Genomic DNA, 25,705 nt, shown 5'->3' on the forward strand with positions numbered 1-25,705 from the left:
TGCTAAACTGATTTATCCTCAGAAATAATCCCAAACCACAACAATATCACATTCTATTTTATTGCATTTTAGTACACAAAACATTTTGATGCACAATCTATCAAATCAATTTTTTGTTTAATTTCATTTCTTTTTTTTTAACAAAACAAAACAATTTCAGAGGGAAAAAAGTGCTTTACAGGGTTTTACCATCTAAATAAATACAAGGACATTGAGGTCTTGTCGGATCCTGTTCTTCACACAATGGCTATGGCACTAAAATACAGATGCACACTCTCTACCCCTTCCAGTACACACACACACACACACACACACAGAAATACACACACTCACACACATCTTACTTATGTACAACCCACTCTGTTTCATATTGTCTATATTGTACCAATACTCCATTTGCGCCTTTTGTGAAAGACACACACACACAGAGGCTGAACGAGCAATGTCAAAATCATAAATAGTGTTTGTACATATGAAAATATGTAGCTCATCATAGTTTCTGTAGGAACATGTAGTTTGACTAGTATGCTTATCTCAGACTTCCCACTATTCAAATAATTGTAACGGGACTGTGAATGATTGAAATGTTAGTGCCTACTTCTAATTTTAAATCCATAATTTAATCATATTCAAGCCCAAATGTTGTCCTTCATGGTAACCAGTCCACATGCTACAGTTGATTTGTGATTCTCTACCAACGTTAGATTTGAACGGAAAAATTACCATAATTATTTCTAAACGCAGTGAAATAAAATGTTTAGTGATAAATTACAGGCTGGAAACTTAATTCACTAATTTGTTGCTGTAAACAACTACTGCTTATTTTAATAATGGACAAGATAAGGCACACAACATATTTATTCTTTAACAAATATTGAATAAAATCGAATCAATTCTACTATTCATTGCTGTGGGAAATTGATCACAAACATAGCTGGGAAGGATCTCTTCTTTAACGTTGTCATAACATCACTATCTCATTCCTAAAGAAAATATTTTAACAGTGAACATATTGGTTTTCATTCAGGCTTTCCTTCATGGTTGCTAAGAAAGAAAAGAGGGAGGAATCTTACCTCTAATGTGGTCTACTGTGTGTGCCCGGCCCTTGGGCCACAATGACACTTCCCCCTTAAATTTCCCCCTCTTTCTTTCTCTTCAGTATTCTGACAGCACTCAGGAGACTTCAGTCCTGCTTCCTTGATCAGTTCAATCCCTTTAAAACTCTCTCTCTCTGGATGAGTAGAGTGGAGGATGCTGTACACGTGAAGCAAAATGGGTCCTTTAGGTGGTCAGTGAGTTTCTGCTAATGATACATGCTTCAGGATCATTTTGACTGACTGGCCGCAGGTGGGATATTCCTGTCCTCAGAGAGAGAAAAAACGCTGCTGTATCTTAGTTTTTCGACTTTCTTCCTTTTCGTTGGCTGTGTCTGAGTGGGCTGGGCCCAAGTTTTTTCCAAGCTGACTCCTGCCTGACCAAAGGATCAGGTCGACCGATGTCATTTACGGTAGATCAAGGGTTGGGATCCAAAGGATAGGGGTCACAGGGGTCATAGTGGAGTGCTAGCGGCTGAGAGGGAGCTGAGGCAGCGACATGGCCTGGTGAGGGAGACTCTGAGAGGTCAGCACAGAGAAGGGGTGACCTGGATAATGAAACAAAGAGACCACTTTAAAAAAACGTATCCAGAGACATTCTCTGAAAAGATTCATGTATTTACTGCAAAAAAGTAAAGTACAACTTACTGTCAATGTACCCGTGAAGGGACACCATGCGCGCCCGCTCAGGACTGCCAAACGGAGAGTAATGCAGCTCATCGGGCAGGGACGAGGGTATCCTGGACTGGGGATGACCTTGGGGAGCCCCACTATGAGGCGTGTGCTTTTTATGTCTTGCTCTGCAGTTTTGAAACCACACCTATGAAAATGCAGTGTAACCAGACATTATGTGGCTATAGTGTTTGTTGGAATATGTGAATTTATTTGACAGGTAAAACTGTGAAAATGAATGGACGTGTACCTCTGATTGGTACTTTAATACACACATAACATCTAGCTACATCCAAACCACAACATATGTACCATTCGGACCAGAGGAGTGCGGATGCCTGTGTACTAACCTGTATTACTCTCCTGCTGAGACCTGTCATATCGGCTAATTTCTGTAGCGTCTGGGCATCTGGATTGTTGTCCTGGGCAAACTGAGCCTGCATGATCTGTATGATGAGACAAAGCTTTATCACCAAATCAAATACTACTAAAAGCATGAGACACAGTATTCAGGGCTGATTTAATAATGCGGTTTCATTTAAATTGTATGGACCCCCACATATAGCTGCAAATGATGTGTGATCTTCGTGTCTGACCTGTAGCTGTTCTGCAGTGAAGGATGTTCGTGCTCTTTTGGCCGGCTTGGGCTGACTGTCTTGTTCTGTTGGAACTGCTCCTTCTAATGTGATACCGACCCCTGAAAAACATAAATCAGATTAGTTGTATGTTAATTTAAAACAGACACAGATGTGTTAAGAGACAAATTTAAAACACTGGACTTTGGTAACTTTCACAACAGTGACTTATTGTCTCTATTGGAACCCACAAATTACATTTTACACTTAACCTGACCTGCTAATCCTGTGGGTAACCATCAAAACCATAATCAGGAATTAAAAGATCCATTACAATAAATAAGAGATTTATAGAATTATATGGCTAAATAATATAATAAATATTCAAATGCACACACTGGGATTGATCCTGTTTTGGACTCTTGAGAAAACATCTAAACAAACACAGTGCAATACATTTTGCCAGAACCACTACTCACCACTCTCAGCCGCTCGTTTGAGGTTCTCCACCATGGTGTCGTAGTGAATCCTACACAGAACCTTCTCCTCCACCAAACCAAACTCCTCGCCTGTGGACAGCTGCCTCTTACACGAGTAGCACGCAAAACATGCCAAGTGGTATGCGTTTCCTCTTGCACGGCGCACCCAGTCACTGGCATATATCTGCCGCCCACAGCGGGCGCACTTAGTACCAAACCTACTGTGAGGCATAGAAAGGGAGAGGCAAGACAAGCAGAAGAGATTAATGAGGAATTATTTAGAATAGTTTGTAGAGAAAATTGCAGCAGTAGCTACACACATACAATGAAACATGCACCGATACACTTTTTTTGAGAAAAAGATATTTTTGGGGGAGAAAGTTGAAAATGTTTTTAAACTTTAAACTGCTTTTTAAAACAAAACTCAAAGGGTTCAAGGCGGAAACCTTGAAGAAAAGACTCCTGACTGTGGCTGCAAGCTGAGCCCTGAATGCAAACAAACCAACACCTGCAATTTCCTGGTTGATGCATGAAGTCCCTGACACATACACACGCTCGCACAGCAACACAGGCACACACACACACATCAGGAAACAAGCCACGACACACATAAGCCAGGGTGGTTTTACACAGAGTGGAGGATGAAGAAAGACTTGCATGACATCACTCTAGATCGCCTCTCTGTAACTGATCGCAACAGTGAGGCCAGGCGGCATATAAACCCAAACCACCTGACTTACTGTTGTGGGTCGGGGGGTGGGGATGAGAGATAAATAGGCAGAAAGTTTCAGAGAGAGGCTAGTCAGGGAACGCGATGAATATCAGCTGGAAATAAAATATTAATGTCTGGAATAAACACACTCTCCTCGTTTGAAATATTTAAATTGCTGTGAGTGCGACTGATGACAGAATGAGACAAATGCTGCACAGGGTGAAAGAACATCAGTGCAGAGATGGGGTAAAGTCGGCCATTGGTTTAGTTACACTAACATTCATGAGCTTTCTGAAATACAATAACTCATTGCATTTATTTATAGGTATTTTACTATATGTTTCCTGCAATAAACCAAAAACCAAGATAAGACCAGAGTCTCACGAGTATTTTTTTATTTCTCTCGCTGTCTGTGGCACAGCAGCCCCATGCCATTTTAGTCCCTCTAAAGATGTTAGATGCGAAGGTTTTTAGATAACAATAGAGTTCTATGGCCCAGATTAAAAAGCTATATCAGTCAATACCTGTTAGTGGGATTGATAAATTGTTAGGTTTGGTCCAAATATCAAAATAAGCAAAAATGGCACCGTAACTCAGCAGCTGGTGTTGTGTAGTGTCCAAAAACATGCACTTTAATGCAACTGAAATATTATATCAATTTCCTGTTTTACATAAGAATCAAAAGACATTAAGCTTTTCATTTAATAACTATGAGTATAAAACACTTTAGGTTTGAGATTGTTATGGTTTGGTTAAGAGCCATTGATGGGGTCAGCAGCTGCCAAATCTGGCGAATGAGGAAGAATTCGTGGCAGCCTGAGAGAAGAAAAGATGGAGGATATAATTTACAGCTGGCTTTATTTCTGATGATTATACTAATACATGTAGTTATTTGTTTCCTTTTCAATGCGCTCTCTTTCTGCATAGATAAAAAGAAAGCTGAAAACACAAGCACAGCGTCATAAACGTGAACCAAATTCAAAGTAGTTGAGGTCGGTAGTCGAAAGCTATGAAGGAGGCAAGAACTGGTGAAGGGGCATGGGCCTGGATGAGAGGGACAGACGTGGAGAGAGGAGTTAAGTGGCTGAGGCAGAGGGCTGTAGTGCTGAGGGAAATAGCAAGAGCGTCAATGGCGGGGAAAGAGCGAAGGAGGGGGACGGGGGTGCAGGAGAGCAGGGTTGCCAAGTGACTGGGTTTGGCAGCATATCAGTGCACTCAAGTCCACTTTATCTGGGATGAAAGCATACTATAGACCTCCTTATGTACATGAGCTTGTTGGCCAGAAGTTTCATTTTCAATCATGTAGTCGGGTAGAGAACACGCATAGGTCATTACACAGTGCCTACTGTTTGAGGATCTGCCTCGCATCACTCGGATTCTGCATCTATCTGTCTGACTTCCTAGTTTTTATTATAAGGTTTCTATGAACTATGTTGCACTAATGCAGCAATTTCCAAATGCAAACAAATCATCTACATCTGGCATTCCTCATCACAAATTCAACACAGCGATAGAGACCATGAGAAAAAAATCTTTGTGGTGTCCTTGAAATAAAATTGCTCAGCATAGCACTTAGAGAAAGGCTTAAGTTATCACACATATGTGCAACTTAACCAAAAACCTCTTGAAACCCATTAAACCGATTGCAGAGACAAATCGACTCCATGGGCTGCTCCTCTGTATGCATGTATCGCCTCGGTTTGTTATGGAGAGCTCCAGCCTCTCGCTACAGTAAAGAGGAAAACATTGTGGAAGGTTGCGGCTAATCTAGCATGACAGCTTGTCAGTTTCATGCTGCAAGACAGAACCCAGAAAAGCTGCAAATCATCCCTCGTTTCAACCCAGTTCCTCCCCCGTCTTCATTTCCTCAGCTCAGACCCCTCCCTCCAAAACTCGACTTGTTTTGTCTTTGTATTCAAAACTCGGTGTTTATTTTGGAACCATGTCAATCCTCATGGCCCCTGTATCACTCACAAGAGGGAAAATCCTGCACCACAAGCCTCTCTCTTCTCCAGCCCTCTCCCATTTGCTCCCCTTCTTTAGTCTAATCTTTACCTTTTTTTTTTTTTGAACAGTAATTCACCTGCTGCTGAAAGAGGGGCTTGAGGAGCTACATGTTTTTTGGATTATTCCTGATGTGCTATGAGTATACACTAATCTCTATTAGATTTGTCCTAAGAGAGAGCTTGACTGTGTGGTTTCAAGGCGCAAGGTTCGTGTTAGGCCTAAAGCATGGCAATCTTACATAGGAAAAGTCACTGAAATACTCGAGAGCCAAGTTCTTTTAACAGATTCCATATATTGAAAGGCTTTGACCTTCAACCTAAAGAAATGTACTGTAGCATATGAACAGGAGATTTTATTTATAATAGTTATATAATCTATATATTTTCAAAGCTAATAATCTACATCGATGCTCTGACTGAGTCACTTTATTTAAATGTGAAACACTGTGTCACAAATGTCTTTTGAATTTTAATTTAACTCGCTCTCTCTTTGTGCTGGTTACTTGTCTTCGTTACTATGGAGACCTAATCAGCTAACTAGAAGTAGGTTGATGAAAATTGTTATTCCAACACAGACACACGCAGAAACACACACACACACACATAAAGAGAGATGTACGCATGCACACATCTCACCCACAAAGTCCCCTATATACATGGATTCTGGTTACAGTGTCAGTATCCCATGGCGCCCCTGATTAGTGCAGCAATGCAACTTCCTGTGTGGCCTGCAGCTCATAGACAAGGATGACGTTTCTAGGGAGCGAGACGAGAGAGAGGACTGCTGGGGAGCTGGGGGGGGGTGTGGGGGGCAGGGGAAGAGACTAATAAAGAAATGGTTTGCGTGTGTGTCCATGTGTGTGTATGAGCAAGCCCCTGAGGCCTGACACAGGTTTGAGAAGCACAGCGTGGGCTCTGTCCTGCGCCTCCCCTATCCTGACATACACACCTTCCTCCCCCCTCTCCATACACACACATATATGGAGGGAAACCCACTCTGATTTCCTGTTATTACACCCCATTAAAGTAGCTGTCAGTCCAAAGCCAGATGAGAGGCTGACACAGATGAGGAAATATCTCCAGAGGTTTGAAACTGGCCCAGAGGTTCTGGACATGCAGTGGTGTTTAGCTTAGTATAAATCTGGCCTAAACCCAGATAACAGTTTATATTTACAGAGGTAACCATTGTACAGGCCCCAGCTCTGACGCAACGCTTCAATGTTGCTACAAGATTTTTAAAATAAGTTTCTCATTTTCCAGAGAAACTTCCAAGGAAATCAAATCTAAACCCTGAAATATTGTAATCAGCAAATCAGCAATTTTCTGCAGCAACTGTGACCATACTGAGAAAAAGATGCAACATTTTACGTAATCTTTAATAGTCTGACCTTCACATTATCAAGTAAAAATGATCACCACATGACGTGCTCGTTACTCCTATTTTTAGACTCCCACAGCGGATACAGTTTTTTCACTAATAGGAAAAAAAAAAAGACTGTATTTACTGTATCTAGAGTTTTGGGAGGTGGGTGGAAGTTTTGATGTATGAAAGGTTTACAGCATGTATGAAAAACCAGCTGCAGATGATACATTAATCAGAAAATAAAAAATCGCTTGGTGATACTGCCTTACAAAGGCAGGGAGCAGGAACTACACAAGCAGGGAAGTCGACAAAACAGATTTTAAGTTTAAAAGAGAAAATCTTCACACCAAAGCGTGTTTTTTTACCATTTTAACAAATTAATAAATGAATCTACTGATTCCAGCGTTTCTGCTGCTATGCTAAGTTAAACTATCTATACTGTCGATTTTGACTTTAACTTTTTCTTACTTACTTCTTCACGTCTATCGTCTTTAGTAACAGAAGAAAAACAGAAGCAAAACAGACTCGAGTAGTAGTATTAATATTATAGTCTAGTAAAATTTCCACAACCCTGTCTGATCCTGTCTTTGGAAATACATGTGGACGTCATGACACGTAGCATTAACTCACTGCTGTGCTGCAGGTTGACACAAAACTTAAAACTGAAACTAGAAATCTTTCTCCTTGTGTTTGAACATAACTAACTGTGAATACATGAACACTTTCATATTCAGACAAGCTTTTCTACTCACAACTACTGTGTTTCATATAATTACAGCATGCACTTCTCTGATTATTGTACGATACATGACCCAGTGACAGCTACATCTGTACCACTCATTACCATTTTTTGGGGAGATCCGAGGCTCATATTTCAACATATTTAAAATCCACTCTGCATGTTTAATAATGGCTCACAGTTAAGAAAGCGGTGTTGGGAGAGCGAGAGGGGTGAAAGGTGAAGGAGCGTTTAGACGGAGACGGATCAGGTAAAATATTATTATAATGTAGTAGAGCAAACAGTAAAATGAGCAACATGATTGGCAGCTGCTGGACACGTATAAATAAACAGAGATCTCAGTGTGTAATTATGTGTGTTGGTGTGTGTTTAGGTTGTATAAGGCTGCACTGTGTACAGTGCGTTTTTGTCTTTCTCTGGATAATATCTCATATTAGTGTTTTCTTGTTCAGATATCTAACAGTATTTAAGCATGTACACATCTTCCTTACTATGTATGTGTACATTTCTACTTTGGATAGGAGTCACATTCAGATCAGAAACATGCTGACCAGGCACTTGGGGCGGTCTAATTGCTGGTCTGGAGGCCTGAGGCTCTGGGGTAGTGGACGACTAATTGGTGGTGATTATAAACCTCAGAGCAGTGACTCGGTGTCAGGTTTCGATCAGACAAACACCAAAGCTCGCTCACAGCTCCAAGCACTCACACATGTGCACGCACGAGTGCACACAAGCGCATGTGCACAAAGAGACGTGTTTCTCCATACAATAAATATGTAGGCAGCTCCTGCTACTGAACAGAATTTCACAGTCGATGCAGCTGTGTGAAGCCCATTGAAACTCTGATAACACACACACACACACACACCTAAGCATCTTCCAAGTAGTTTTCAGATTAGGTCAAGTTCATGATGTGAATCCGCAGATGGCGTAAAAGTGAAAAATACAAATTCTGTAGAGACATCAATCAACTCAATCCTCCTCTGCTCACAGGGATACACAGTTTTATACTAACATGAGCATTTTAAATGTTAAATTACAGATTTACAGAGAGACTCTCTGCTTGTGAGGGTTAGTTTGCCCACGGGCCAGACTACTAGCTTATCAGACAGCTACATGCTCGGCTTTTCCGGTTTATTTCTGTTGGTTTCTGATGTTTTGTTCCCTCACAGAGTGATAAAGCAGCTTGTGGTAGATGTGTGGTGAGAGTGTGAAAAGAAAAAAACAAAGCCAAAAAAAAAAAAATGGTTCCTGACTATTAAACTTCCAGGAATTACAACACCAAATTCAACACTAAAGCTTTTTTTTTTTTTGCATTTTTCTTGTGCCGCAACAAGAAATGTTGGGTTTTGGGAGTAGCCATAACAAAGTGGGGATCTTTCAGCTCTTCACTGTAGGTAAAGACTTTTATTTTGTTACAGACTTTCAGTTTTTGAAAAGGTCTTTCAAGAACACATGAGGCAGCCCGCATCCATCTGAAAGGACTCAGTGTGTGTGTGTGTGTGTGTGTGTGTGTGTGTGTGTGTGTGGAGAGAGAGAGAGAGAGAGAGAGAGGACATGCAGAGGAGGGGACTCCTGTGTTGGGCAGAGGGAACGCGGTATTTTGAAAGCACGATCATAAACTTACCCTACCTGAAATAATCCATTTTACAGAAGATCTCTTTGTTTTTGATGTAGCAGCTGCTGTGCTGACGTAGGGACGTCCTGCAGACGGAGCACTCCAGACAGCGCACGTGCCAGATGAGGTTGTTCACCTGCAGGGAGACACACACACACACACACACACACACCGTGTCACACACACATCGGCCAACACGATGATAACCCCTCACATCAAGGACCTCAAGTGCTGCTGAGTGACGACTGCAGCCTTTTTAGAACAGACACTGATGGGATATAAAAAGTCATTCATTAGGAGCTTATCTTTATTTTCTGAGGGGGGTCAATAAAGTTCATCTTATCTTAGTCGATTTATTTTTTCCTAATAATGCGACGAAGTGGTGATATTATTATAGGCAAAGCCTCCAGTCATTTATCTATACCTGTTTAATTTGAATATTCCTATTTTAGTGTGTCTGCATTATTTATTCTTTCTGTTTCTAGAATATGAATGCTATTATAGATTATTGGCCCTAATCAATATCCTCTGCTACTGAGTAGCCTACAATATTTTAGTCAAAAGCAGTAAAGGTTTTAGTAAAACAAAAATAAATAATAACGGTCTTGTGTGGAAAACATGTGGCCACTATGCAATAATCGGTTTTAATGTCTATAGATTTAAAAAATCATCTCACTGCCGATTTTTACAAAAATCCCCTCTAATTATTTATGACCAGAGTTCATGGCTGCTTTATAAAATAAACTGAAAGATTTGATTTAAAGTAAATAGTTGATGAACTCGGTTATATTTGTCGTGCTTCATATAATCATTGAGCAGTTTACCGTGTTTATGAATGAATTATTAAATGTGTTTCTAACAATTACGGCAATTGCAGTTAACAAACCACAATTATTAAACAACATTAGAAAAAGAGGGCTCGTTGTTTTGTTTTTTTATAACGGAAAAGGGTCATTAGTGAAGACAAATAAAATGCTTCACACAAGCTGTTGCAAAATTTTATATCAGAAATGACTTAGGAAAATACAGATTGTTTTGGGGTCAGTTGTATTTAAATAATTTTAGGTTTCGCTCAAGATAGTCTGACACCAACAGATTAACGAAATCCAATATTTTCAGTGGGCTTATTAATAATTTAATCTTTAAAATGAAAACATTTGCACAGCCTAAATATTTTTACTAAAAAAAATAACGAGGTTTCCTATGTATTAGCAGATAATAATCAGAAAATGGTCTGATGATCTTCACACTTCCTGACAAACCATCCACTGGCGCACGACGCTGTAAAACCTGAGAAGCTCCCGCTGCATCCGCGTCAAGGTCGAGCGACAAAGATCCATTAAATGAAATAATAAAGGCTGGTGTTTGGTTTTACTTTGTGGAAAATAATAATTATAGGTTCATTTAAAACTGAATTATCAGTCGTGACTGCAGCTTTGTTTTATTTAAGCTTTGTATAGTTATTATTATAGTTACAGATGAAGAATGTCTTTATTCTTTATCTTTGTCGTTTTATTTGTAGCAGCCTCAGTGTTAAACATTATTTTTTTCTCTTAAGTTGTCTCAAGCTGTACAGACCTATCATCAGGCCTGTCCAAACCCAAACAGCACCAGCCTGGACCATCATCTCCTTCGCTCGCTCCTGCTCATGCTGGACAAGTTATTTGTTGTCTGTACTGCCGACGTGAAAATGAGTAAACAAATAAACAAGACACCCCCCGAGAGGAAAATTCGTTTCTTGACCTAATGGCCACGTTTCAGCCCCGTTTTAATCCAACGTTACGTCTCACCTTCAGCAAGTATCTGTCCAGGATCTCCAGACCGCAGCTGGCGCACACGTTCTTCCCGGTGGACGGCACCGAGCTGGTGGTGGAGGTCGGCGAGCACACGGACGGTGTGGACGGTGTGCTCGGTGACGAGCGGGTGTCCTCCCGCTCCATGTTGGACCGCTGGGATTCTCCGTCCGAGTGAGACTGCAAGAGGGCATCAGCACAGCTCAGAAACACACAGACTAATCCTCATCCACACTGCGCTGGTGTCGCCATTTTCATGATGTAGCCTCTGGCAATGCGCGGAAAACGCACAAATTAAAAAAAAACAAAAAAAAAAACCTAACACACACACACACACACACACCCTAACTGCATTCCCACATGCTGCGGACGCACGCTGGCCACACGGGTTACACTGCGCGCGTAAGGCGCACGGAATGATCCAGACATTTTAAAGCTTAAACAGTCAGTAAAGCTCTCACCATTGGGGTGGCTTTAGAGTCCGCACTGCAGCGCAGGGCTCCGGGCGCACTCTGGTGCTTCGTCGAGATCACCTACAAAACAATGTGAAGAAAACGGCAAGGCTTCATCACTTTCCCCGTATCATCTTCAGCTGGGAAGTCCTCGGGACGCATTTGCAGGCGGCTCTTCGAGGCTACTCCTATATAAAGTAGTCCTGACAATAAAACTGTTAAAAAGGCCCCCGCAACAAAAGGCACGTTTTAATGAAGCTATTTCAATTTGGATTGATTTTTCCCTGCCCTTAACCCATGCCTCTCAGAATAATAGTATTTTCTTCGCAATCCAGGACACGAGAGTGGAGGAGGGGGGGAGGATGGAGGGGGGGGGACTACCTGTAATTACAAATAGCTCGAAACGCTGCGGATAAGAGGGACCCGGAGTGTCAATTTCAACTGTCAATCAGAAAAAGGCAACGGGTCACCCAAAGAATTGCAAATTTGATTTTTAATGGCTGTAATTAAAATCTAATTTTTTTCCCTCAGGCGGATTGGCAGCGAGCGCGTGGAGAGGCTCGCGGACCGCAAATCACGCTATTCATAACAAGAGAGGCGCGTGCCCCCTTCGCGGCGGCCGGCGCGTGCAGCTGATCTCAGTACACAAGCGGTGATTCTCGTGACATCACAGGAGACCGAAAATAAAATAAAAAAAAAAACGCACGCGAGATGCGCGGTGGATGCAAACAAAGGTTGTTTTTTTTTTTGTTTGTTTTTTGTTTTTTTGGCAGAACAACAATCTTGTAAATCAGAGAGGCCACTTAGTGCAAAAGCCGAATAATAAAACAGCTCATTCAGCCCGAGCTGAAGTGTAAAGGCCACAATACTGTTTGAGTAGTTGAGCACCTTTACGCACAGACTTGCAGCTCGATGCCACCGTTTCCAAAGTGTTAGTACCTGTTTCGTGGGAATTCCTTCGGACAGAATCTTATTTCCCTCTGACAGAGGGGACAAAACTTCATTTTTCCAGTACATGAACCCCTGGAAGCTCACGGCGTACAGTGTCTCCAAACGCGGTGCCTGGAATCAGGGAAACAGTCGGCGATGTGCGTCAAAGTCTGCACCACCCGTGGCACGCATGGATTCTGGGTGTATCTGACGCAAACTTTTTGTGTTTAACGCAAAAAAAAAAAAAAAAATACAACCCCGTTTTCTCTCTTTGAAGACGCTGCTGTGCGCGACGAGCTGACTTCCACAGGCGCAAACTGCAAACGTTATGAAGCGATGCAGAGGCGAGGAGCTGCTCGCTGCTCCTCAGAGAGTCTTTTTGGTTTTTTTTTTTTTTTTTTTTTAGAAAAGAAAGACTTCTTCCTTTCCCTGTTTCCCCCTCTCTCCAGTTTGGGGGAAGAAGGAGTACTGACTACAGGAAGTGAATCAAATTGAGGGGTTGGCAGATTTTACTCCGAGGCTTCATAGGTGCAGGGGGCGACACTGCCGGGCTGCAGAGAAGACGAGAGCGCAGCGAGCAGAGAACCAGAGTGTCTCTGCAGAAGCTGTAGAGAAAGTTTGTGCGGCTCTCTGGCCTGCCCCAGTTAAAGAAGGGGGAGGGCGAGGGAAGAGTTTGATCTGCGTGAGAAGGGTGGACACAGTTTGGAACCGTTTTGACAGAACAAAAATCCGCTGGTGCATGTTTGATATGTCAGGTATTTATAGCAACTAGAATACATGCACACTGTAAACGACTTATTTATTAAAGTGACATTGATTTGCTACTAGGAATACAGTTGCTGACTGTAGGAAATTAAATTAACATATAGGCTCCTCGGACTTATTGAGAAAACGCCTAAATTCATTGAAATGGGTTTCACTCTATGTTTAGGTTCAACATATATTATATATTATATCCACAGGTATTACACTATCAAAAATATTCAGAATACACTGTAAACGATTATTTACAGGTTTATTCAAATTCCTGTGTGTAATATAGTCAAATTAATTTCAATGCTGCGTTCAAGGATGCCCACGTTCTTTAATGGCAACAATCAGCACCGTTTAAAAAGAGCTTCAATTTTATAAAACTAATCGTTACTGCTCATTTCAAAAATATTCAAATTGATTACAAAACAGTAAGTAAAACACACAATGTATATGCATCTAATAAAATAGCCTATTTACTAATAACAGGTCACTAATTAAAAAAATAAAGTTTTACTTCACACCGGTTCGTCTTTTATTTTGACATCATTTTATCAAAGAAGCAAAAACCACTACGATTTTTTTTAAAAAGAGTCACAGTTTATTAAAGTGTGTGAAAACAGCAGAGAAGATGATGCAGATGAACGAAAAGGGTCATTAAAGGAGAAGGAAAGCCTGATATTTACAGCCTGTGCGTCAGTCTCACTAGTGATCTGTAGACGACCCTGTGCGGAAACATCCTTATTATTCTGCTCCACAGAAATGAATATTCAAACGACTGAAAGGAAATATGCACTTCTTCTTCTTTTTTTTTTTTTTAAACAGACAAATACACACACATTGAAAAAGAAATCGTTCGTTGAACGATTTTACAACAAAGACATGAAAAAGGGCTGAGTGATGTCAAGCCAAAGGATTTGTTTTTGTTCGCTGAGCAACATGTTACACTCCTTCTTTTCATCTTGTATAACTAGTCTGCTGATATCCAGTCTAATATGTGAGTTTTTAAAGAATGAACTCTTTAAAGGACCTTTGGTTGGAAGATTCAGTCTTAATGCATCAAATTCAAACTAGTCGTTTTTTCCTTTTTGCCTTAAAACGGGGGTTTTTCTAATCATCTCACACTGTATGGCACTGCTGCAGGAAAACAACGCCACGTCACAGTAAACGTACAGGTGCTGCACTATGACAACAGGCAGAAATCAATAATAATAATAGTAATAATAACAATAATAAAATTTGTAAAATGTTTCCACATTAAACTTAAAATATTATTACAGCAAGTACAAAACATATACATATATATATATGTGTGTGTGTGTGTGTGTCTGTGCATGATACCCAACTAAAAGCCTGAAAAAACAAACAAACAAACAAGAAACTCAGGCCTTAAAACACACCAGACACTAAAGAAAATCAAAATTAGCTGATTATTACATAAAAAAAACAAGCTTTAAAAAATACCATAATATTTCAGGACTCTATTATATTGTTTTTGCATTATGGTGGATCTATTTTTATATTCAATATCATTTTTATTGTTCATTTTACTACAACCTCGTACAATCAGCAAGAATGTGTAAAATGTTAATACTGAACTGAAGTCTACAGATGTCATAAAACAACCCAGTGTAGGTGCACTCTTTGATTAGCTTTAATTGACAAAATGATCATAAGGAATACCAAAACTCTACACGCCACAAAAAAGGTTTGACTGCAGTCATATAAAATATCGATCCTACACAGAAAAAAGTAAACCTTAAGACCTTTGCACAAATCTTCCGTAGTACTACAGTAAGAGTTGTTGAGTGGCTTGTGGGGGTTTGAGAGGCAAATATTCTCATTTGACCAACATGAAGTAAAATAAAAACGTCTTATAAACAATAAGAGAATCAGCATTTAGACTTCTTAGCAGTTCTTTCTTCTTACTGTGCATCATGTTACGTACAGATGTGTGATTAACCCAAAAGAACTGAAAATATTTTAAATATTTTATCACAAATAAAAACAAACAAAAAAAAACGTCCATTATGTGAAAATATTTGGAAGTTCAAAATGTTTTTATTCCCAGATGAGCTGTGTATAGTCTATATCTAGTGTAAAGTCTGTTCGCATGTAGGTGGGGGTTGAGGAGCGGTGGTGGGGATCTCCAGAATGAGCAGGAGGATGGGGGTCATCTCCTAAACTTGCGGAAGGACCTGCTCTGGTTATTGTGGTGTGATTTAGAGTAGGGCTCCCAGCGTTTCCTCTCTGGCGGTTTGTTGTAAACATAGGCCGTTGGGCCCGAGTACTCATCATCTGGATTCTCCTCCATCATCTGGAGCTTGGCCTCAATGGCACGAATCTTAGCACTCGTACTAGAGGGAGGGAGACAGAAGAGAGTGAGAGAGAGAGAGAGAGAGAGAGAGAAAGATGTGAGGGGGAAATACCAGGTTATGAGGGTGACGGTGACTAACAGACTGACGGTTGTGGCTGAAGGGCAGAAAGAGGTATTGGCACCCTTATGTAGAGGAGGGACAAATAAAGGGGGGAAAAAGTGCAAGCAAGAGATTACCAGTTACAGTGGGTGAAAAATACAGAAAAAACAGTGTTTAAATAGTGCAACAGAAGGTGAAGGAGCAACTGAGAGAAGTAAAATGATGATACAGGTGGGAGAAAAAGGGAAATAGTGTGGGAGAGTGAGTGACAGAGAATATCTAGTGTGTGCATCAGGGAGAAAAATGTGTGTGTGTGTGTGTGTGTGTGGTGGTGGTGGGGGGGGTGGGGGGTTATACCTCTTCTTTTGTACTGTGTGGAGAGAGTGGTTTTGAAGTTTACACTAATATTAAAGTGTGCAGCCTTCCCTCAGAAGAAACCTGATTGCTGATAGCATGTTATACATCGGATTGTTTCAGTAAGAGTCGACACTGTGAGCACAAGAAGCATTTGACAGGTGAACATACAGTGTGAGTGCACCTGTGAATGTAGGTTTGAATATATAGGTGTGTTACTGGGACATGTTACAATTTACTTTGACAGAGCTTCAATACCTGTGTTTATCGGGCTGTACTCAGATGAACTCAACTTAAATCAGTGTGTAAGACTGGTAAGAGCAACAGGCAATAAGCTCTGCTGGAGATATATCAGAATCAAGCAGGAAAAGCTCCTGAGGTGTTCACAAACCTTGATGCCGTGTCTGTACCTGACCAGTTGAATCTGTGTGAAATGACTCGCACTAACATTTTCATTGAATACCTTAATAGTTGTCATACAAAACAATCAAAAAAACAGGTTAATGAGACTAAAACTAAACTTCAGCTATGTGTTTTTGGTACACACCTGAGGTGGTTGGCTGCTACAGGCCCTTCACCTGTTGCACCGCTGCATGATGGTTCCAGACTCGGAGGCATCGTCTTGTCATTACGGAAACCTTCAAACCTCTGTAGACGACGTGAGTGGCAAAACAAAAAGAACCACAGAACAGTAGATGGACAGACAGAAGACAGATGGAGAGAGACAGACATGGGTGAAATAACAGGCAGGAGCAAGAAAACGCCCTCGTGTGCGCAGGTAGTCACAGAATACACAAGGTAAACAGAATTAGACAGATAAGACCTACTCTGCATCCAGCTATGAATGCAGATTGAGTCTAGACGCTGATTCTAAAGCTCTTGCAAATGTATTTAACACATTCTAATAAGTTTGGAATTTGTCTTCCTGCTACATATGTATATGTGTATCTTACATCTACTGCACCAGAGCTTGTGTAAAACTCATAACTCTATTGTCAGAGGGACGTCGAGTGCCGCGACACCTGTATAAAGAGGCACCTAAGGGAAATTTTATTGCCATGTTTAAACAGGACCAGGAGAAAAAGAGGGGTAGACGAAGAATAAGAAGGAATCATGTCAGTCAGACATTAAGAGACCATCAGACCTCTTAATCAGTACTGACAGCAGTCCTCCAGAGAGTCAGCTTCAGCTTCTTCCCACAAATATGAGCATTATTAAACTCCAGCACTGACTTTGTTATGGTCTGGTCAAACAGTAAACAAAGTGGGGCTGTGTGTCCAGCTCACAGTCACACTCTAAGTGATGAGGGAGGATAAAGTGGGAGCAGCTGACGAGCAACAACCAACGTCTGCACTAATTCCTTTCAAAACCACCTTCAAACCTGTGGAGAAAAAAAAAAAGGGGACAAAATCGAAACAACAGTCACATGATGGGTATGAGAAACTCCAACACTTAGAGCAGCAGCACCTATTTGCAGGAACATAATGCTTAGAAACAGCTGGTGGAAAAAGTACTGAATACAATGTTACATATTGTCCCAAGAAATAACCATATACCCAAGAATAGGTCTAAAACAATGACCATTCCAACAGCTAGGACCCTTCCCTTCCACCTATTTCTAAAGGCATATACTTTCAATGCATCTGGACGTCTCACAGTTGGACACAGGCACTTGTGAGCTCCGAGCAAGGTTAAAATGGATGTTTAACATATTAGATTTCAGATAATCTCAAGTGTCTATTGAATAACCAGATTCATTTCTACCTCTAACTTTCTAACATGCATAGAAGACAAACTGGCTGCGTATTGATAGATATAAAACAAAACAGTAATGAAATAAGACACAATCATTAAACTGCTGAAAAAGTACATTTGGACTGCCATGGATGTTTGTAAAAGGTTGGGCTAAACATTTCAATACTTGAACAGTCATCAACGTGACTTCCTCTCTTTCAAAGCAATGTAATAAAGTCAAGATGTAAGCCTGGAAATCTGACAACGACTTCAACATCAACTGTCTCTGACTCACTTATCCTGGCATGTCACTTCTGGGCCGGAGTCAGTGAAGACAGGCTCGCCAAAAAATATCACATTCATCTGGACCCGACCTAGCCACAGTGGTGGAAAATTACTCAAGTCTTACTGGGGTAGGGCAGATTACATTGTAAGAACTGGTGGCAGTGGCAGGTTCACAGGCCACATTATCTCTAGCATCAGGAGGGTCGGGACAGCCCTTCTACTTAGGGGCTAAGCTCTTGTGTAGCTTTAACCCTGAACAAAACACTAGGTTGTGAGGTGGTCTGAGCATGCATGCTTTAATGATACCTGTCTTATGTGGCTGCATATCATACTTAAACATGGTCTCTAACCGTCAAGGTAAACACATTAAACACATTGGTAGTTGTCTTTCAGGATATGCAACCGTTCAAGTCTACTTTAACAGAAAAAGATAAAAGCACAGCAGTCAACAGTGACTTCTTAAGACAGCAAACTGTGCGTGCTAAGAAAAGCTGATCAGCCGACCCTGTAGGCAGACTGCAGGAGGCGAAGGAGCTGGCACCAATAACCACTGCAACGTGTGCAGGCGCTAAAATTAAAGTTAAATCCAAACTGGAACAGCAGTGTCCCTACTCAAATCGAGCCAGTTCAACACTAAAAACACTACAAACCCAGTCCACTCGCTTGCTTCCTTGCAACATGCAGTAAATCACATTCTCCCAGACAGAGTTGTTGATGAGCTGTTACAGTCTGACAATCTTATGCGGGGAACCCTAACACTACCTACAGTAGACACACACAGTTCACACACCTGCAGACTGAGAGACAAACACAGAAACCAATTTTTTTGTTCAACAAAAATTGTTTTAATATCAACAAACCTCTAGATAAACATACAAGACGCAGTCAGCATGCTACTACAACACTGTCCTTGAGAAAACTCTATAGTATATGAACTGTGGCCCTCTGCAAGTAAAACGGCTTATAGTGTTCATGCGTATCAGATGACAGGCAAGCTGCCATTAATTAGCTATTTGTAAGACAGTTAAAATTCTATGTTTATAACAACATAGCTACTATTTTTGGATGGACTGGTGGATGAAGATCAGTCACAACAAGCAGATTTATATCCTCCAATGTGTTGCCTTAGAGGCAGCAGGGTTGACCTTAACCTTCCTCTACTATGTGTTTGTGTGTATGTGTGTGTAGGGCGTGATTCGTCTCTATACAGGATATCCCTTCACCCATTGCCAGTGGGTTGTCTATTGTTAAGAGACAGGCATAGGTTGTGTAGGGATCCCACCACTCTCTGTACACCGACTACTGGTATGTGACAAGTCTTAATCCTGTGAGCTTTATGGATTTATACAATTTTTAAGTTGAATGGAACTGAAATTTGATACTTACCCTTACCTGTGCGTGAGCCCAGCGTACTACCAGCTTCTTGGACAATGCTAACTTCCCATTTAAACACTGGATCGCTCTTTCGGCCTCCTGCAAACAGAGAGAAATTGAGGAAAAGGAAAACCGTGAAAGAAAGAGGAACATTTTTTAGAGTTCTGATTAAAAATCTGTCTTCATGATTGCTTATGGGTCATTAAATCATCAGTGCTCACAATAGAGATGTGACAGAAACAATAATAGACGATGATGTGCCACTCTTCCTGCAGATATACCACAACTGAAGTGGGTGTGTATTTGTGTGTGTGTGTGTGTGTGTGTGGGTCTGTTTGAGAGGCAGTGTGTTTAATCGTTTACTTACACATTGTTTAATCAAATGCGTAAGTGGTTTTGATGTTAAATTATATAAATGAAGTACTTTATCTGTGTGTATGTGTGTGTCGCTGTCTAAGAGTGTGCGAGTATGCAATATAAACACACACTTCCTCTTTCTAATCCATTTGGGAGGGCTTCATATCCAGCTGATAGACACTAGCTGTGAAACGAGATGCTTATCTGGATCCCCTGGCTCAATCCAAAACAAATACTGCCTGCTGAACCTGTGTGACTGAGAGAACGCCTTTAAAGTCATTTATTTAGAAATATGGTCAGTTTAATCGGGTACTGACTGCTCAAAGACCTCTCACAAACACTGTACCTTTGATATAAATGTGTTTGACTGTAAGGGTAGATGTGCGAATTTTAATGAAACATGAACTTTTTAACTGCATGCTCTGCACGTGCGCCCATTTTAAATTAGCTCACACCATGTAGTACTATGAATTCAGAAGCTGAAATGTAAGAGGGCAGAAATCAATATGCAATCTCACCCACATAACTGTACACACTTTTATGTATGAACATAATATTGTCACTAATATATTTTCATATGCAGACTATATATTGATGGATAATGATTGATAGAAAGCACATTTCTTAATTAGCATTACACATTATATGTTAATTACTCAAAAACATCAAATAAATAACACATATCATGAAAAAACAATTTAATGTAGACATTTAGGCTTAGCATCTTCTGCATCATGAGTTTGCACTTTCAGTCTGCACAAATAAAAACTGTGACAAAGAAAAAATATATTTGTTAAAGTCCCTTTTAAAACATATGAAATAAAAACTGAATTTTGAATGTACCTCTCTGGTGCTGAAGTTTACAAAGCAGTATCCCCGTGGTTGTCCCTCTAAAGGCCCAGACTTGTGGAACAGGAAGTCAAATTGTTTCACTTTGCCAAATTTCTCTAACAATTTCACTAGGTGGTACCTGACAAGAGAGAAAATAATGTGGCACAGATCGCAAACAAAGTTAGGCAAAGGATAAGGCAGAAGATAGGACAAAGTCAAACAATGACAAAAATGTAAGAAGGTTTGTCACCCTCCAGTCTGTGAATCTGTTAAGTTGGGCTAATGAGAATGACAGCTTTCTCGTCCTAACACCTTTTTAGCAGCAGGCCATCTGGTGTGGCAGGCTAGTGACAGTAAATCTTTTATTGAGACAATGCTGAGGATACAGTAGCAGGACAATGAGGGAATAAAACAGAGGAAGCCTCAAATCCCCTCTGAGCACTGAGCTCTGCACAAACAACATCCACTGACTGTGTGACTACAGATGCTGCAGAGATACTGTATGGGGTCACTGAAGAGCTACACACCGTTTGTGTATTTATAGGAATGAGTTACTGAAAAATATTTCTTTAGATAAAGTGCAAAAGAGCACAGAATTCATAAAAATTCATCTGTATGCTACAGCTGCTACAATATCACAGCAACTTACAATGCATGCTGAGCAGCAGGTTAATCAAATAATTTAATAATAATTTAATAAATCTAAATTGATATGTGTATATATATATTAAATAAATAATTTATATAAATGTATATATATATAAACCAGCAGGAAAAGCACAAGTATTAATAACAAAATTAACAATGACAGTCCTAATCAAGTAATGAACAGTGACAGTGACGGTTAACCAGCATGCACAGAACCTGGAGCCAGATTTTAACTAGATTAACACTTCTAGAATTAGCAATGCATTTTTCTTTAACATGTCAAAACGCAGTCCCCAGAATGAACTCAGGTGTTTTATAACTGACCTAATGCTTTATCCTTTTAGTGTTTACTAGCTGGCTATTTTTAATCCTGAAGTGGTTTGAGGGTGTGTTTGTGGCTAACAAACATGACTGTATGACGTTAATATGTGAACGGGACTCAATGCGGGATATACAGGGTGAGGTATGAGTGTGAGCTACAGGTTGTGCTAATGTCTTCCACCCCTCTATGGCTCCCTGTAGGGCTTTAGACAAGGTGAATTTCTTTTTTTCCCAGACAACACCCTGCAAACCTCCCACATGAAGTTGCCCCCCCCCCCCCCTCCTTGCACTAGCCTCATTTACACAGGAAAGCCTCTATTGAAATTAAGAGTATCTATTACTTTTAAGACATCTCTTATACCAAACTACTCAAACATACCCAAACTATTTGCATGATGCACTATTTGCATCATGCACCCCCAAACATTCTTCATTTCAGTAAAATCCAACTATGCTAAAATGTTGTAATGCACTAAATGTTAAATTATAATATTGCTATCTCTTTAAATAAATAAATACACCATGTGTGCGTATATGTAAATGTGAAAAAGGTTATGTGGCAGACACTCTAAGAACATTTTTGGAAGCTGGTGAGGTGAACCACAATAGGGCGCTCCTCCTGGGGGCTGTAAAAACCACCGGAGGAAGGGGAGGAGGAGAAGAGGCGAGGAAAAGGTGGGGGAGAGTGAGAGTAAAGTTCAGAGAGGAGATGTTGATGGCAAGGTGAAAGGTGGGCAAAGATGAGGAAAAGCCAAAAGAAGAGAGGAGGTGAGAAGCTAAGCAGGAGAGATACAAGATCCTGAAAGCGAGAGAAAGAGAAAGGAAGGAAATGGGGGGTGGTGTGTCCAGAAAAAGAGAGCACAAAAGATCTGGTTGAGACAAGTGCAGGTCAGAGAAGGGGGAAATTAGAACGGTAGAGAAGGAGGGTGGGGACTTTCTGCCAAGGATTAACTGCAAGTTAGTTGCAGTGTGACTAAGGTGATGGTTACAAGTGTTTTCATAGAAATCATGACAATGTCCAGATGCACAACTTAATATGCAACCAGAGGGGCAGAGAGACAACAAGAAAGAAGGTGATGGATTACCACTACTGAGAAATTCCCTCTCTCTGCACCACAAAAAACAAAACAAAACACTGAAACATTAAAATGTGGTGAAAGTTACAGTTACACCTGCTGTGTTCCTGCTCTGTGACATATGCAAGGAAATCTGACTGCCTGTAATATACGATAGTTATTTAAGCTATGAAAAGCTTAAAGAAGAAGAAAATTTCTGTACCGGAAAGAAAAACATGTCACTGAGTAATGACGCCTTGATAGAATTATTATGAATCTATGAATCACCTTTACTGGGGAATAACCCTGAATGAATGTAAAGAGATGTTATAGCCATCAGATGTTGCTGTTTCTAATTGTTTAATTGATGCCTTTTCATTATGCTGAATCATAGTTGTTGCTGAATGTGAAAATAAATTTGGTATCTCATATTATAGCTGAAACCAACAGAGATAATTAAGCTTTGTGCCTCCACTAGAGGTTTTTATGCCATGTACCTGGTTGGACATGGAATTGTAACATAACAACTTATACAAAATTGAAGTTTATCTTTTCTACATCCTAATCCTAATCTAGCGAACATAGCAGAACTTACTACTCTAAAATTTTACATTTTATATACAATTTGTGCTTGTATGAAATCATACCTCTCAAAAAATAAAATATCATATATAAGTATATCATAATGGAAGTAAATATACCTAAAAGTTAGCATTATGTTCCTCTTGGCTTACTGGTGCAAACTGAGGGAGTACTGCATATTCTACGCAGGAGCTAATTAATCTTCCCAATCAGCAACAGGGGCCACGGGCATTTCTCTTGTTTTTCCTCCACACTGTGAAGTAGTGGGCTATTTAAGGAGAAGTAGTGCAGAGCAGGGAAAGGGGAAGGAAACGTCTGTCTAGACGCCCACCAGAGCTGCAGACCATACAATGTCCAGCAGCCCCCACATGCACAGAAACACACCCCTCACCCCAAAAAAAACTACCCTTGCTCCAGAACATTTGACATAAAGGTGCTCTCCATGCTCACATTTGGAGTTTTGCACATTCAGACCCTGAACCCACACACCCACACACACACACACCTTTATACAAGTGAAGAATGTTTGCATGAACTAGTATATACAATGTTTGGTAAAGTGAGAAACATTAACAAACACAGCCACCTCAGTGTGCTGAACCTTGCATCTCTACCAGCTACTGCCCAAACATCAACTGTGTACTTAAACACACTTACACTTACACACACAGACACACACACTCAGACACATTCAGCTCCAGGATGACAAAGAGAGAGTAAACAGGGCAGGTGAGTGAGGAATGATGGCTGATCCTTAGTAGAGCAGGTCTCCACGCCTCGCTGCCTCCCTTTCACACACCCAAAGCTGTCTGCACAGTCTCAACCTGCGACACACACACACACACACTACACACACAGTTAATCAATCATATATGCACACACAATGCATTGCTTCTCTATGATGCAGAGCCAGTCAAGTTAGAAAGCACTGCTTCAGGATCACAAGATGGGCTGCATAACCACCACCTTAAAACGAATGCTTGTTGTTTGTTGTTGGTAAAATCAAACACCAACTCCGTTATTCATTCAGTTGCCCAAATATTTGAGGCTGAAGGTCTAAATAAATTTGAACATAGATTGTATTTAATTACAACTAACCTTTACTCTAAACTGAAGCATAAATGTAACAAGATGCAGACTGCAACTGCTTTTTTTTAACGACCAGAAATATGCTCATAATGATACTGGCTAGACTGTTAATCGGAGTATGTACAGTAGCATAAAATTTGGATTAACAAAGGCTGGAGGTAGTGCTAAGGAAAAAAGAGGTAAAGTCCACTGAGGCTCATCTGTGATAAGAGCGTCTGGCTATAAAAAAACAAATTTACTTAATTTAAGTTTACTCACTCTGTAATTTTGGGATCGATGTTGCCTATCCACAAGCGGTTTCCGTCATGGGCCACACTCTCTGAAATGATGGAGGCATTTTCCACCGTCTCTGCTGCAGACGACATGTGTACTCTGTGGAATAAAATGCCAGAATAGAAAACAAATAAATTACATTAATAAAACGTTAACACTGTTGCTGTGTCAGTGTGGAACCATTAAGATTATTTACTATGTCTACTGTATGTTAAACCGCATATACACAACTCTCAAGACTGTGCAGACATTAATCAGTGATTTATTAAACACAATGTGACGTGAGCCTATACATATACATGTGTGTAATTACAGAAGAAAAGACACACCTCAATAAATTTAAAAGTGGTAATCAATTTTCCTGTCATTTACACAAATATTCTTCTCTTTTGGGAGTATTTACATAGAGTGAGTGTTAAATGTTACGTCCTAGCAGAAATGTCAAACTGTGTTATGCACAACATTGGTGACTTAAAGATGAAGACAGTATGTGTAAAGCCAGGGTGGGAGACACACACACACACACACACAAACACACACACTTACCTTTTATTTCGTTTTAATCTACAGTTTTAGTTTATTATTTAGTTAATTAGTTAAACATTATTTGATTTTAAATAATAGCATCGGGCAAATGCTTCACTAGTTCCTGCAAAAGCCCAAAAACAGAAGAACAGAGGTACAAAATGCTGACTTGCTGATAGCTAAGATTAGCTTAGCTAACATCAGGCTGATTAGTTACCTACTATCCCCGGACTTGTTAGAGTCAGCTAGCTAGTTAAGAGTGACTCAAGTAAAACTTGTCACAGTTGTACAGATGGAAGGAGAGTCAGTAGAGTTACCCAGCGTTACATCTATCCACTAAATGGTTAACAGTCCGTTTTACATGAGTGGCAGCTAACGTTAACTAGCAGTTAGCTCAGGTAACATCAAAGTACCTCCTCGTCCTGTTCCCGTTCTTCTTTGATGGCGACTGACTTTTCGTCTTAGCTTGCTTCTGATCCCACTTTCGGGATAGTTCTGTTACGTCAAAATATAATACCAGTCATTTCAAAAAATGCGTATTTTACCTATTTAAAACTGACTATGTTAGCTAGCTCGAAGGGTTGTAACAGTTGCCTGTTACAATCTGACAACAAAGGCGCAGGATGATGGTGTGGTTTGTTTAACTGACGGCGGACTTCGGTGGAGGTGCTCGGTTT

The 25,705-nt window shown here is 40.4% G+C and overlaps 2 protein-coding genes across 5 annotated transcripts; both read right to left on the bottom strand.

The window, feature by feature from the left end:
- Positions 1–96: 96 nt before the first annotated feature.
- On the bottom strand, positions 97–13,050 carry lhx6 (LIM homeobox 6). Of its 3 annotated transcripts, none has more exons than XM_026340249.1 (9): positions 12,443–13,050; positions 11,513–11,584; positions 11,049–11,231; positions 9,273–9,394; positions 2,821–3,038; positions 2,363–2,463; positions 2,117–2,212; positions 1,743–1,914; positions 97–1,642 (listed from the first exon to the last, which is right to left on the bottom strand). In XM_026340249.1, the coding sequence occupies exons 1-9, from the start codon at positions 12,518–12,520 to the stop codon at positions 1,563–1,565; spliced, it is 1,122 nt and encodes a 373-aa protein (XP_026196034.1). In that variant the 5' UTR covers positions 12,521–13,050; the 3' UTR covers positions 97–1,562. The 3 variants fall into 3 exon arrangements, with proteins under 3 accessions (XP_026196034.1, XP_026196033.1, XP_026196035.1); XM_026340248.1 differs by having other exon boundaries at positions 2,821–3,041; XM_026340250.1 differs by lacking the exon at positions 97–1,642 and having other exon boundaries at positions 1,765–1,894; positions 2,821–3,041.
- A 1,460-nt stretch (positions 13,051–14,510) lies between these two features.
- On the bottom strand, positions 14,511–25,659 carry rbm18 (RNA binding motif protein 18). 2 transcript variants are annotated; one of them, XM_026339734.1, is made up of 6 exons: positions 25,442–25,546; positions 24,489–24,602; positions 20,548–20,674; positions 19,360–19,446; positions 16,502–16,602; positions 14,511–15,540 (listed from the first exon to the last, which is right to left on the bottom strand). In XM_026339734.1, exons 2-6 carry the CDS (start codon positions 24,593–24,595, stop codon positions 15,357–15,359), a joined length of 606 nt encoding a protein of 201 aa, XP_026195519.1. In that variant the 5' UTR covers positions 24,596–24,602; positions 25,442–25,546; the 3' UTR covers positions 14,511–15,356. The 2 variants fall into 2 exon arrangements, with proteins under 2 accessions (XP_026195519.1, XP_026195518.1); XM_026339733.1 differs by having other exon boundaries at positions 14,513–15,540; positions 19,366–19,446; positions 25,442–25,659.
- Positions 25,660–25,705: the final 46 nt, after the last annotated feature.

The sequence above is a fragment of the Anabas testudineus genome, chromosome 22, assembly GCF_900324465.2.
Source record: "Anabas testudineus chromosome 22, fAnaTes1.2, whole genome shotgun sequence".
Classification (NCBI taxonomy): Eukaryota; Metazoa; Chordata; class Actinopteri; order Anabantiformes; family Anabantidae; genus Anabas; species Anabas testudineus.